Source organism: Echiichthys vipera, assembly GCF_963691815.1.
Source record: "Echiichthys vipera genome assembly, chromosome: 13".
NCBI classification, from domain to species: domain Eukaryota; kingdom Metazoa; phylum Chordata; class Actinopteri; order Perciformes; family Trachinidae; genus Echiichthys; species Echiichthys vipera.
The window spans coordinates 11,901,655-11,917,301 of record NC_139838.1 but is presented as its reverse complement, the minus strand read 5'-3'; the positions used below and the strand labels follow the sequence as shown (position 1 = coordinate 11,917,301).

Sequence of the window (15,647 nt, the reverse complement as noted above, 5' to 3'; positions counted from 1 at the left end):
CAGCTTGTTCGGCAAAGTAAAAAGGCCACTCAGTAGGTGGAAATGACATTGTAAGGGAAATTGAATTTGACTGCTGCGTGTGTTGACACAGAATTTATCTGCTAACCTTTGCCATGGGAGGTCTCTATCATCCATGTGCAGTTCAGGTTGTGTGGGTAGAAGTCTGGGAAGCCAGGTGAAAGGATGGTGCCAAAGTTTCCCTGGATGTAACCTCCACACAATGCTGAGGACACAGGGTAAATGGAAATAGTAGGAGATGGATGACAGAGAGAGATCAGAAGAGAGCAGAGAGGCAAATTCAGAGGGAGCAAAGCAAAGTGGATGACAATATTTCCCACAAAGATGGCAAAACTTGTCCGTGCATCCACAATGCGATAAAATACATTTTTAAAGAGGTGCCCTTCAAGACAAAATAAAAAGGATGGAGTGGTATCATCAATATCATTACAGAGTGGGTAGAAATCAATACTGTGCTTAAATATAAAAGCATTTACAGATGAGGAAAAAGGAGAACATCAAAGGGCAAGCTCGCGGCTGTACATATAAAACATTTATGATGAAATGAGGCAGAAACTTTTAAAGTCTAAAACAAGAGTTGTTGAATGAAACTCTATCATCATAAATGGATCATATATAACGATTTAAATATGATGCAATATGAAGCAAAGTGTTCAAAATGAATGTGCATGGTTCATCTGGAATAATATACGACAATAAATTTAGCTTTAATCCCATTTATGAATAGGAGTAAATCTTGCAGGAGAATATTCATTTCTAGGTCAATATGATGGAACGTACCATCACAGCTAGGCAGGGGACGGCTCCACTGAAAATTGGGTTCACATTCTAAAGGCTCTGTGTCACTAAGTGTGTACCCCGCATCACAGCTAAATGTCACCAAGGCGCCCACATAGAAGTCATTGCCGTGTCGCTGTCCATTGACAGGAATACCAGGGTCAACGCAGTGATCCGACTGTAACTGCAGGGCTAGAGAGGAAGGGGACACAAAAGAGGAAAAAAAAGATAAGTGACACAGAGACACAGGTAATGAAAATCCACCTATGCACAGTGTAATTAAACTTATATCCTTTTTTTTCAATAGGTCAAGAGGAGGTCAAGAAATGTAAAAGGCAGTTTGCTTTCCCAAAGCAATTCTTATAAATAATTTACTTGAACATCCCTTTCCAGCAGGAATGAACCAATGAGAAGTTTCAGCACTCTTTCCCACTCCACCTTACACAGTTTCTGTATAAGTAACGCTCATTGTGAATTATTGAAGCTTTGCACAGATTCATCACAAAGAAAGTGCAAAAGGTTACACCAGTGTGAGCGACACAGGTAAAAACAAGGATGGTACTGCTTTAAGGGTTGGAGCTACTGCATGAGGGAAGACCTGTGTGTGTGTGTGTGTGTGTGTGTGTGTGTGTGTGTGTGTGTGTGTGTGTGTGTGTGTGTGTGTGCGCGCTTGCCAGGGAGCATGACAATGTGTGGCGCGTCAAAGATACCTGACAGACCAATCTCATCCCATTTACTTTCTAATTATAGGTGTTATAATAAGAACAGTTTCATGGTGAAATTAAGAGCCTGCAGAAATTGTTTTTACAACTAAGGCTGAATAGTTTTACTAATACAGTGAACAAGGCTTACGGCTGTTGGTCTATACTGTAATAGATTCATTTATATTACGGTCTGTGGAGTAAATTATCCTTTACAGTATATATCTATCTTGTATCTTTGGGTGTCGATTTTTTTCTATTTTAAAAAGTTCACAACCTCTAAGCCCTTACTTTCGTAACGTATGCGGAAGCCAATGTCCGAATGGCTCTTGTCGGTCGAGAAAAGGAGATACAGGAAGCTTGAGGTGCTGATCAGGAACTGGGGAACCTGGGTGCCCTGGTAACTACCAATAAGAGGTGAAGAGGGAAAACGTCCGTCGCGCACCTCAAGGATGTCATAGTTCACCTCTGTGCGGAACCTGAAAACAGAAGTAAATTGAACAAGGATTTTAATGCTTCACATAAAAAGAAAAAAAAACAATATTTGTCCCCACATAACAAGTCCATAAACTGCGCGCTAAGTTAGCTTATCTGAGTCTCATCATCTCTTCTCATCTTCAACCGCTTATCCGGGGGTCGGGTCGCGCAGTGCGACACTGCCCTTGGGCCACAGAGCCTAAGAGGCACTGATGATCACAAATTCCTTGTATGTCAGTTTTTGTTTTTTTTGACAAATTAGTTTGATAATATGCAACACTTTACAAAGGGGCACAAATTAACAAGGACCATGCTTAATACATTTGCCAAATCACTACAAAGAGGGCCCCCAAGTGAGTTAATCTGCATTTGGGTAAATAGGCATCACTAAGTTAAATTAATAAGGACATCTACTTATCAACTAGGGATGCACAATATATCAACATTTATATCACTAGCATCAGCATCAGACCACAAAGAGAAAAACTGCTGCGATGTTAACATTGATTTCCATCTAGTTGTGTGTCAGGATGCCGCTTTTGTATGTGTCTGTGTTGTTGTGTTTTGGCCACACAGAGTACGTGATGCAGCAATGCAGTACAAGATTTACATGCTGAAGTCAAAGGCGAAGCAGTGTCAGAAGTCTGGACTGAAAAAAGAAGACGCGCAAATTGCAGTATGGAGGATGCTGTGTCAAATCTTTCAACACCACCAAGTTGGTCACTCATATGAAGAACTGCCGAACAATATCAGGAGCATGCTAGCAGGCAGCCTAAACCGCAAACAACAGCAGCCACAGTTGGGAGCCCAATACAGCAAGCACTCACCCAAAATTTAACAAGGACAGCGCAAAGGCCAAGTCAATCACAAGTAAAATAATGACTGCTCTTGACGACCAATTTCCATAATGGATGACCAAGGATTTCAGCAGTTGTTAGAGCACACTGAGCCCCGCTACAGCTGCCAAGTAGACATTGGTGAATATCGGTCAGCTACATCAGCCATAACATGGTTAATGGTAAATGGACTTGTACTTATATAGCGCCTTTCTAGTCTTCTGACTACTCAAGGCGCTTTCACACTACTGGTCACATTCACCCATATGGCGGTGGACATCTACATACCATCTAATCTAACCATTCACACCACATTTACACACCCATGCTAAGCACGGGGAGCAATTTGGAGTTCAGTGTCAAGGACACTTCGACATGTGGACCGGGGGAGCTGGGGATCGAACCACCGATCTCTCAAATGGAGGACGACCCACTCTGTCACCAAGCAGCAAATTTCGGTATTGGCTAGAATTTTCATATGGGTGCATCCCTACCCTTATCAACCAATCATAAGACCAACTGAAAACCAGTGTGGATAATGAAAAATCTAAAAAAGGATTAATACATTTGGCTTCAATTTGATCAATCACAGTTTCAGAACATCTTGCTTTTAACCAACATTCTAAAACCAGGAGGGTTCAATTATTTTTAATTTGCTAGCGTTGAGTTTTGGAAACTCCTGAGACTTTTGGCACGCTTTGGTGAGTGCATCTATAGCGTGTGTGTGTGTGTGTGTGTGTGTGTGTGTGTGTGTGTGTATGTGTGTGTGTGGGTGTGCTCTTTGTTGTGAGTTTCTGTCTTTGTTGCCAGAGCCCCTTCATCTTCAAAGCCATGAATAAATCGCTTAGTTTCAGAACCATGTCATCTAAATGAAGCAGTTTGTGATATTTTATTGATGTAACATAAAAATTAAAGAGCAACAAACATTTATGCCATATTCATTTTGCATGGCGTGCTACCATGGCGGGGATGAGGATGAGATGGACTTGCAGAGGATGAGCTTTAGTGAAACGCTAATGTAGCGTTTGATCCTACCACTGGATCTCTCTCTCTCTCTCTCTCTCTCTCTCTCTCTCTCTCTCTCTCTCTCTCTCTCTCTCTCTCTCTTGCTCTCTCTCTCTCGCTCTAACATCAGGACAAATTTTCTCTGTTGCCATCTTCCCCTTGACAGATCATCAACACTTACATCCAGATTACATACGCATGTACATTTACTAACTCTTTGTGTATTTGTGTCACATCAGGGAGGGGGGTATCAAATGAAAGAATCAAATTCTTATGAGCGCTTACTAAATAAAACATAGCTATGCTAGTTGGGGGAGTATGTTAATGTGCATTAGATCTACTGCACTACCACCAGAAAAGGAAGACAGAGGAAGAGATTTAATAAAGTGATATAAAGCAGTGGGATGAATGTGAGCAGAAATTGTAAGAAGGTAAAATAAAAAAAATAGAAACCCTCAAACTCGCTCTGAAAACGACAACAAACAAAAAAAAACAGTGATGCAGCAGCAATTGCTATCTGATTGACTCACTTGTCGAAGATGATCTTGATGGGATAGCCTGGAGGAGCCTCAATGATCCATTCACAGTTAAGGGCCTCCTTATAGAGTTCTGGCCAGCCAGGGGAGAGGATGATCCCACTGGGAGCCTTCAGATCCCCTCCACATGGGGCTAACGGAGAGGGAAGAAATGGAGAGAGAGAAAGAACAGATAGAGATTGAATTATGCATGTCTTTCCCAGCTGATGTATGACAATGTCGGTAGATGAGCCCATGCATCAGCCGGGGTTCATTCCATTTCTTTTAGTGCCAGGATCTATCTAATGTAAATTGGTGATAGCTCACTTCAAGGTTAACCATTTCTCGGAGGAACATATCTCTTTGTTGTATGTGTGTCTGTGGGCATGTGTGCACAAGGGCATGCATTATATCCATATGTATGCATATGTTTCCCCCCCTATGCTGTTGTCTTTAAATCTGTCATCAAACCTCTTCTACAAAGGTGCTGCTGCTGTCAACGGAAAAACTTTGATCGCTAGCAGAGAAGACACTTGAGCACATCGACCCCTCTTCCATACCCTCATCTCTGTTACTGCTCAATTTGCTGTGCATCTCTGTAACTGCCTATCCTTAACCAGAACACACAGGCACAGTGGAGGGCTTAGTTACAGTGCCAGCTCCTCGCTCCCTTTGAAGTGGAATGATTTAATCAGCCAACTCAGCATACTGAAGGACATCTATAAAACGCATTACGCTACCAACGCAGGGGTATGATAGATGGCCTCAGAGGAATACAAAGCTGCTGTGGCACACAGGGGGAAGTGACATGTTTTCATAATGGTTCTCCTTTGCGTATCATGAATACTGTGCCTGATTAGGCTTCTCAAAGCCCAAACCATGTCTGTCCTTAATGTGCTACGCTGCTGGTTTCCAAGAGCCTTAGCTGGTTAACCCCCAGCTTCATCTTAGCTTTGTCAGCACCATTGTTTTTTTCTGATTTGCTGGAAATAGTTTATTGATACTGAGTCAGAGAGGGGTAAATTGATGGTTCAATAATCTGCATGCAAGCACAGCATGTCTACAGCAACAGATAGTTGAAAGAACAAAGCTTCTGTATCATCACCAGCAATCACCGCCTGTAGTCTGGTCTTAGTGATCCCTTTCATTATATTTTATGACATTATTGCTTTTAATTATATCTGCAACAATTGTGAAATAAATGGAAATCATGCATTCCAGAAGAAGCAGCAAATCCATTTTGAGATTGATTTCCGGTCCTCCCTTTTATCTATACCAATCCATTCAGTGATGCTACACTACTAGCTAGAGTGAACATTAAAACAAACAACTCCCATTTCATCCGTTTGCAACTGTTGTATGTAAGCAATAACACAGTGGGCTCCTAGCTAATGAGATGCTTCACCATGTAACAGACGCTTTCAGATGAAAATATATGCACATCTTCCTCTTAATGACTTCAGTCTAGTGTTGTTTTTGGCGGCCTGTTTTACTTTTAGTCTAGTCTAGTTTTAGTCGACTAAAAGTCTGAGCATTTTAGTCTAGTTTTAGTCGACTAAAAGTCTGAGCATTTTAGTCTAGTTTTAGTCGACGAAAACTTATGACATTTTAGTTTAGTTTTAGTCGACGAAAACTTATGACATTTTAGTCTAGTTTTAGTCAAAGAAAACTTATGACATTTTAGTCTAGTTTTAGTCAAAGAAAACTTATGACATTTTAGTCTAGTTTTAGTCAAAGAAAATTGTATATTAGTCTCTTTTTAGTAATGCAATTATATTCAATCATTATAATAAAAGTACCTAGTAGTATTGACGAAACCAACATTGTCTTATAGCAAAACCCATGCAGATATCTTTAGTTTACATGCATGTACAGGTCTAGAATAAGTAATCCAATTTATGTTGATGCCTTGGTAATATTCACAAATAATATTAAAACTGTCAGTAAATCTTAGGATGTTATTTTTTATACACCAATATGTGTGCCCAGCAATAGGCTTAATCCCAAGCCACCTAATGAAATTTTTGTTTGGAAGGTGCAGTTAAAATGTTCAGGTTAGATGGCTGTCACAAAGGGTAACAACTCCTACTCCTAACTCCTTTACTCACCTTCACAACGGGGGACTGCATTATCCCACACCACATTGCCGTCTTTGAGAATGCAAGAAATGGTTTGCGAGCCATGGGTCTTTACGAAGCCCTCCTCACATAGGAATGAGATTGAACTGCCCAGCTGAAGGATCTCACCATAGCGCTTCCCATTAACTGGCACACCTGGGTCTGGGCACTCATTGTGGCGAAATGCTATTGGAAATGCAGAAAGGAAATAGGATAAATATTAAAGGTAAAGAGTGAGATGTCATGTTTTTTGTTTTTTTTAAGCAGATCCAGGTGCTATAAAAAATACTGTGAAAGTACCAATATCCACAGAGAAATGCACACAGCCTGAATTCGGAAACTGTATCTTTAAAAGAGCTGTCAAGACTTTTGTATGGTTTTGATGTCAGAATAATATTAGATATAGGTAGAAATTGCTGTTACAGTCATTCCAAGGCTGCAATGACAGTGCAGAGACTCCAAGAGTGCAGCTGCGGAAGACATATCAGAGTTGAGTGGGCTTTTTCAGGGGGGGGGTTTCAAGAGACTGTTAAAATATTAGTTAAAGTATTTCAGACAGAGGGTGAATACAGGCATATTCAGGCAGGCACACATGTTCTAGTAGAATCCCAAAATTCAAATATGAACCTGAAAATGAGCATAATATCGGACCTTTAAATGTTTTTTAAGAGGGGGGGTCATCTTGTCAAAAATATAGTTCAGCTGTGATTCCGCTGATTTTAATCTTTCTGTGCAAAGATGCTAAATTCCATGTTCTTAAATAATTGCCTAAGTTTCTGGACAAAACTTTTTTTTTTTTTCCGATTGTCAGCACTTGGCAATGGCAGCATTTAACGAGAAGATATTTGTTTCACTTAGTTAGTCACATTGATTCACCCTGCTGCAGTGATTACAGAGGGTGGAAAACCACACCATATGCACATCATCAGCACCAGATGACACTACAGAATGATATGTGTAGTAAACAAAGAGGGAAATTGTTTTCATACATCCTGGTGATTTTTTCACTGCCCTCTATGAAATTTCCAGCAGGAACCAGTTAGAGACAGTAGAAACAGTCACGCAAGAAGAGGCATAAGTCTGGAACAAGGCATGTAAACAAATACATCACCTGTGCCACTATCTCCCTCGCTTACTCTCTTGCTCCCACTCTTTAAACTCAAGCAGGTAGGTGACACACGTAGGTGTTGATTAATCCCTCTTCTGTATCCAATGGACCAAAACAGAGCTCTAGCTATACATCATCCATCACGATCAACTTATTTATTAATGTGCCAAAAATCCTCTCAATGCAGTTTGGCATGTCCTTAATTAACATGACTGATGGAAGTTGTCCGCTAAGTCCCACAACCCCCTACAACTTGCCCTGCAGTTAGATGCCTCTGTTCTGAGGAACTAAGCGTCATTTTCAATTAACTGCCTCTGACATTCATTCACCACGCTGCATTGGTCATTTATTTATTCATTTAAAATGCTAATTAGGCTATAAGACGCCATGTGTTGTCCACATTGAAGCTCTATAGAGACACCTAGGAGGGGTTGATAACATATCTGTAAATGAGCTAAGCCCAAGTCCAAAAAGCATTCTGTGAAGCGGCAGAAATAGTTTCAAGAACTAGAAACTGAATACAGAATAAGTCTTCTTAGTATATTTTCATTTTACAGACCAGCAAACACAGTGACCTGGATCAAATGATCACACAAGCAAAACATTTACTTAGTAAATTAGTCATACTGTGTTAGAGTTTGTCTAAATAGTGTAGTGTCAAAAACATGATAGGCTACATAAAGTAGCATATATAAAGTACAGTGCCTGAAAATAAGTTTTGTATTATATCTCATTCATTCTTAGAGTCTCATTAGAATGATCATTAACTGGGGCATTTTGAATGTTTACCCCAGTAGTGAAGATAAAGATTAAAATATTTCTCTTTATGATTAAATAGTGTCTATTTCCATATAATAGGTTCCGGCATAACTATGATTCTCAGTGTAAGAGATGGCTGTTGATTGTTACAAACCTAACGTATACAAACTCGTGAAAAAATAATTAGAGTAGAGCCATAGTTGAAGCAGAAGTTAACCAAAAGTCAAGGATATATTTTTGTGCACAGTTACGTTCAGGTACATTAGTAATTCAACATTAGTAATAGAAACATACAGATTAAGATAAGATTGTAAATGAAGTCCATTTCATGTTCTACTGCTCATTATATAATGATTTAAGGGCTACATGTTTGAGTAAAACGTAATTTATTGCAGATGAGTTCTTTGGTTAGATGATTATCCAAAAAAACATGAGCTGAAGTTTAGGGAAGGAACGTCTTTTTGTGGCATATTGTATTTGTCGAGCATTGGACAGACGAAAAAAAGTTATTTGTTTTCAATGTAATGTTTTATATAAAGTTATGTTCTTGTGGGCTGGACTGTTGTATGATGTCGTTAATAATGATGATGCAATAAACAACAAAAAACACAATTAACTGTGTGACACTGCTGTGGTAAACTTGAGGTTAGAAGTACAAACAAGACAATATAAAAGCAACAAAATGTTAAGATAAAAATAACATTTTATTACTTACATTAAAGTGAGTCACAGAACCTAATTTTAGTGCCAAATCGTATTGAGACAAACTTCCCAACTTAACTGTCTATAAAATACCTTTGTGGCTTTATAGGGTTAGGGTTAGAACCCTGTAAGGAGAAATTTATTTTGGGATGTGAAAAAATGCAAAGATCGGGCTCATATTAATGCATATGCAACAAATGCTATAATCCTGCTGCCAAACCCTCATGCTACCCATGAAATGGGTTTACCAGCATGCAGCCAACGTGTACTGCGTCAGAGTACAAAACCCATCCGGAATTTCCTCAGAAGTCAGCCGCAACCAAGAATAGAATATAATGAGCACTGCTGCAATGTATCTGTCAGGTAAGGATGCTGCATCTTTCTTTGGGTTTTATTTAGATGTCAAGTCTCTATTTAGACAATACAGACAGGATCTTTGTCATTTTTCTATGCGACTGTGTGTGTGAAAGGAATGTATTTCTGAAAGGTGGAAGAGTTTATGCAGTTTGTGGGAGACAGAGATGGCAGATGAGTATACACATGCGCACATACTGTACACATGTACAACCATCTAGAATATAAAACACCTAGAATACAAAACATCCGGTCTGTGGGGGGCATTTGTGATAAGCTTAAAAGACCTCCCTTTATCTCCTTTGAAGTATCATTTCATACTTACTTGTAAATGTGATGTTAAAGCCTCTGTCTGTGTAGGTGTGGTCAGTCAGGAACTCTAGTCGGGCCACATGGGCACTAGTTGTTATAGGAGGAGGTAGGGTGTCACCGGAAAAGGTACCCAGGATAGGAGACTCAGCCTGACAAAAACAAGAAGAAAGGTTTTCGGATGAGACCAAGGGTATCAAAAGCAATAAATGGAAAGAAGTAAACAGTAAACAGTAAACAGCTCCAACAAGGAGGTAGACAGATAATATGACGAGTCCAAATACGCTGGCAGACAGGTTGTTTAGCTTGTACACATCATTATAAAGGCTGCTTCTCTTACTCACATGCACAATGACTGATAGACAGGTCAATAATTTAAGTTGAAAAAAGGGCTATTCAAAGCAACTGAAACAACAGTATATAACAATTTAACACTACCTTTCCCCCATCCTTGATCGAGAGGAAGTCAAACTGTTTCTCCATGCTGAGGTCGTTGAAGGCCAGATTGATACGGCTCTCAGGATTGGTGATGATCAACCACACACAGTGCATATTGTTGCCGTACTCTTGTGGGTAGTTGGGAGACAGCAGCACCCCAGATGGGGTGGTAAAGTTGAAGAAACAGGAAACTATAGAAGTGATGAAGTGATATTGACAGAAAGGTAGAAAGAAAGGGAGAGAAAAAGAAATGAAACAAATAAACTGAGTATTGTTTAGGAGGTAGAAAAACAAGGGCAAATTCCATTTACTTTGGTTGACTACAAGACATTATGATTTGATTTATTTTATTGAACCGCATAATGTAGACATTGAACAAGGAAGAAGTCATATTTCAAAACACTGCTATCACATATTTATGTAGCATAAGGCCACATAGGTATAAACAATGGCAGTAAACTTACGCTTTACAAAGGCCTCGTTTGAAATTAAAGTAATAAAAAAGAAATATGTTTGAATTTGATGAAAGTTGCCAATAAAATCATATTATAAAATATTGTTTGTGGCTTACTGTGGCAAAATTGAACTATTTATCCACAATTATTTGATAGGAGAAATTCACTAGAAACAACATTGTATTTAAGTAAACCCATTGGAATTAAATGGGTATTGAGGAAGTTCTAGCCAAACAAAATCTGACAACAAGTAACCAGAAAAATCATTGTTTTCAAGCAATGCCCAGCTATACGGAATGAGTTGGGAAATGGTCTCATCTCTCCCCCTGACTTCTGTCAAGGCTGTCACCAATTACTCCAATGGATGTGCTTAGAGGGCAACAGCACAATACCTCGATGTTACTGGGCAGATGTAGCCTTCCTTTAAAAGCCAGCCAACAATTTTGTTTTGTTCATGGGGGTCTGGCGAAGCTAAAAAGGTATATTGCTATGTGAAAATGGCAGCACTGACAGTACTGTCCTTCACTGAGATGTCTACATCTGATGGGACACACGGACCACTCCTGGGAATGTCAGGGGCACTTGCTCCTATTTTTTCTCCCATTTCTAAATACATTTGAGTTAAACGAAAAAAAGAAAAATAGGCCATAAAAAGGCTGATTGCTCTAGCTTTCAGGTGTTGTTATCTATTGATTGTCAGGGTATTCCGCACTAAACCCTGAGCTTACAAAATTTTTAGGTTGGCATTGTAAGAATGCGCCTTGTCCCTTTGCACCCTGACCCGGCAACTGTCCGGAAGACCAGAAAGTTCCATTTCAACACACTTAAACTGAATTGTAAGCTTGACATCAACACCAACTTAGGATAATTCAGTTTAAAGTTATTGAATAAACATGGAACAGTTGTATGGGGCTCTGTAAGATGACTTGAGTGGGTAACATAAAATACTTTCTTTCCCAAATGCACATTCCATATTAAAATATGCACAGGAGCTTGATGTAACCGAGTCATGGGAATACAACTATCAGAATTTGCAGCAAAGGTTGCCTTTTGATTATTAAATTAATCATAGTCAAATGCTTACCCACCATTGCAAGAGCAATGTTGATTATTCATATGATCATCCTCAGTCTCCACTGAGAGATGACCGGGCTTCTCCCTTCTAATTTTTGCAATGATATGACTTTACCTCAACTTTTGACTTATTTCTGTATCAATGTATGATTTACAACTTCATTTCTTATAAATTATTAACGACAGGATTTGCCCGCACTTGTTGGGTTGGTGAGGTTTAGAATCGTAACACTGTGTCCAACCTTATAAAAAAATAATTACCCCTAATACCCCATGCACATGCACACACAACAAGCAGGCAATGACTAACTCTACATTTAGATACACACATCAACATTATCACCTTTAATGGCAAAGAAAGGCAAACTGCACTGTGTATATATGACTTAAAGAGTTTTTTAAATGATAACAAAGTAAGCAATCTTTACCAGTGGTATGTGGTCAAATTGACATGCACAAGCAACCTCAGTCATTCAGCTGAGGGGTGTTTATCTAGATACTGCAGCTTTTTGTCCATCCTTTTATCTCATCAATAATACAACAGTGGGCATTATCTGCATGGTCAGATCTCTTTTCTTTTTGCCCTCATCCGCTAACTCTCTCACTCTCTGTTTGTCTTTTATGGCGTTAATTAGCTAATAAGCACTCCTATTGTTTCAAAATTCACAGCCTCCGCTGGCAAACTGTGGGGATAATCTGATCGTTTATTATGCAGCCCTCCCTGCACTCATCTGCACAAACATACATATTTATGACCCACTTGAGTAGCGTCATACTCATGCACATGGTCTATGTAGAATCCACCTAACATCAGGCATCCAATAACTTACAAACGCAGCTGGGTTTCTTAGCAGACCACTGGTTGTTTTTCTGACAGGTGATGTTCTTCTTCCCCACCAGCTCAAAGGCAGGCAGACACTCAAAGTAGAGTCTGTCTCCGTGACGAAAACCTGTCCCCTCCCGTTTGCCATAAGCTGGGATTCCAGGATCTCCACAACTGCCTTGGTCAATTTCTGTGAAAGAATAATAAGTTTACAAAACTGACATTGATAATAAATCATTTTTTCAAGCGGAGGAACATGAATGGGAGTTATACAAATAAAGAAAAAGCTTCAGTCACTTGGAATCATAATAGAGATACATTTAAAGGTTACAATTGAATTAACACAAGCCACCACCCTGACTGTCCTCTCTTTAACCTTCATATATTTTTCAATAGAAAAAAACACTATTGTTCGGCATCATAGACAACCATGCGGTCATGTGGCTCTGTAGCATGAGAAGTGGATTTCCTCCAGTTTTCCCAAAAAACATGCTGGATTATTCAGCTAGAGAGAGGGGGTGGGCAGAGATAAACAGACATCTCAACTCAAGGTTATTACTGACGATAGCCTCCAGCATATATTGACAAGATACTACTACATAGTTAATAAGTGATATGAAGATGCAGGGCCACGCACTAAATTAAAACAGATAGTGCTGATTCTCAACCATTCCAGTTTCAGGTTAGTCACTGTTAAGGGAATTACTGAATATCACTGATTTTTTTCTGAACAGGGCAGAAGTCCTGGGACAGCTAATCGAAATACATGTCCTAAAACCCAATTTATTAATTTACTAAGGCATATGTACTATTTTTTTCTTTTGCTGACTGTGGAAGCCGGCAAGAATAGTGCATCAATCATGGCGACTAGAAAGAAATTACTTCCCTATCATTCTAAACAGTGCTACACGTATGAGGCAATCAACAATCAACTGTTGGATGTCGGATCTTTCAACCAGCACATTCCCCACCTTCCCACAGGGTCAGCCAGAAAAATAAATTCTCAGCTTGTGGAAAGACATTAAGTGAACATTACACACAATGAGGATGCAATCTAAATTGTTACAATCACTTATTACGGGAAAAGTGCGGACATTTTTATCACTTGTTTGATACTAGCTACTTTATACCCTGTTACTGACACAATCTTTAGCGAGTTCTATTGATTAAATGGTATATGTGCTGGCTTAGCTGATGTACGCACAATTCCTTGTGCCTTAGTGAAAACTGCTTTACAGTTTCAATTTTGACAGACTCACTTGACCTAGAGCAAGATGAGGAAAAAACCCGTGTAATAGACAAAACAATGATAACGGTTGTCTTCTTCTTTTGACTTAGCATTAGTTCTTGTTTTTAGCAAAGCTTGTTTTCCAGCCAGATGTAAATGTCCTTAACAGTAACTAGAACAAGACCAATATCGGCTGATCACAGAGATATCGATATTGGCTAGGGTTTGACGATATTGAAATCCCCCTAATGACCGTATTGTTTTGAGCTAAACAACAATATACAATATTATTGTCCAAAAAAAGTTTTAGAGAAAGAAGCACAAAGATAAAAATAGATATGGACTTGAGATGCAAGTGTTGCAATACCCATAAGTTCCTACAAAGTGGCCACAAAGCGTAGGCAGTAACAGGAGGGCAAGCCGGATCAATATAAGCCATCAACTATCATTGATCAACACTGATGTATTGAATGAGAATAACACAGACCTAGATTTTGTCCATAAACTATACATTTGGTGAGTTGATGAATTTACTGCTTATCAGATGGATGCTGGGAAAAGCACCCAGCTTATTGCAAGCAAGACAAAAAGCAAGCTAACTAAGTAATTGGCTAGTTCGCTAATTCCGTCATACATTAATGCTTCACTTGTTACAGCAAATGTCTTGAAACGAACAAAGTTGTCAATCGTCCTTGCGGCTGAGGCAAAATTCATAACTGCCGTTGCATAATTAACTGTTATCGTGGACACATGATGACCATTATTTAACCAATATCGTGTTCAAAGATAATATCGTCATATCCCCTAAGCCTAGCATCCGCATATATGTTTTCTGATAAGCGCCAGTATGAAAACATTTTATATACAGAACATATTAGAAATGGTCTCACATAGCTATTGACTTTATTTTAATGTATTCTTTATTTGAATTGTCAGTAACTAACTGATGCCTACTGAACATGATGTTCATTTAGCTTTTTAATTTGTTATTAATATACTTTATTTTCTCATTGTATAACATTAATATTCTTTATTAAAGTTATAGTCACATCAGTGCAACATCGATGTACAATCCACATAGAAAATTCTATTTTTATTTCAGCCCAAAAATGAATCCAGAAGTACCCTGGAAGCTTGTTAATATCAAGCTGACAAAACTGATTAGCTTTTACACTTCATGACATCAAAATTAACTGTAATTTTCCAATTGTCTCGTCATGCATTTAATTTCAGGACAATTTAATTTGCCACTGATAGTCTTTACTGACTCTTTATCCCCCCAGAATGTTACTCACTGATGTTGCAAAACTTTCTCTCATCTGTTTCTCTCTCCCCCTGCAAATGATTATCTCCCCTTACTGAGTGACAAACACTTGCATTGGAAGATGACATTAGCATTTTCAGTTACTCGCACAAGCACACACACCTCTATGAACACCCTTCTCCCTTAAAACCAGACGCCAATTTCATTATTGCAAGATTTATGCATCCCTCTTTCTTTCACTTGCTGTTCTTTCTACTTTTCCGAGGTTGCAGATTGTAGATGGGAATGCTGATGCATCCTATCGAGGCATCCGGATGAACACAAGAAAGCGAATAAGCTCATCCATCCAGGAAATGATGGTTGGGCCTAATACGATTTTAAATCGCACCAGGGGCGAAGCTGAGTATAAATCCATTCTCAGCTCTAATGATGATCATCATTTAGAACACATATTTAGAGCTCACTGCTGTTTGGATGTATGGCTGTCCTGAGGCAGCCTCATTCACAAGACAACTCATTGATCTTACATGGAAGTCACCTTTAACAGTGGAATGCTGAGAGCGAGTTTTGAGGTGGGCCTGAGAGAAAATTAAAGTGGTAATTTACAAATGGAATGTATAAGAGCCGACAGAAACCGCATCAAGAAGAACATGTCAAAAATATAGCTTAGATATACCAATATATCGG

At 39.1% G+C, this 15,647-nt stretch overlaps 1 protein-coding gene across 1 annotated transcript in view; it reads right to left on the bottom strand.

Moving 5' to 3' along the window:
• Positions 1-15,647, bottom strand: part of csmd2 (CUB and Sushi multiple domains 2) — a gene marked incomplete at both ends in the record, with an annotated part of 266,970 nt that overhangs the window by 107,545 nt on the left and 143,778 nt on the right. Inside the window, 8 exons of the mRNA XM_083925070.1 lie at positions 107-223; positions 799-987; positions 1,788-1,975; positions 4,345-4,483; positions 6,438-6,632; positions 9,695-9,830; positions 10,117-10,307; positions 12,476-12,658. Coding sequence (XP_083781196.1) covers positions 107-223; positions 799-987; positions 1,788-1,975; positions 4,345-4,483; positions 6,438-6,632; positions 9,695-9,830; positions 10,117-10,307; positions 12,476-12,658 — 1,338 coding nt within the window. The remainder of the gene's footprint in view (positions 1-106; positions 224-798; positions 988-1,787; positions 1,976-4,344; positions 4,484-6,437; positions 6,633-9,694; positions 9,831-10,116; positions 10,308-12,475; positions 12,659-15,647) is intronic.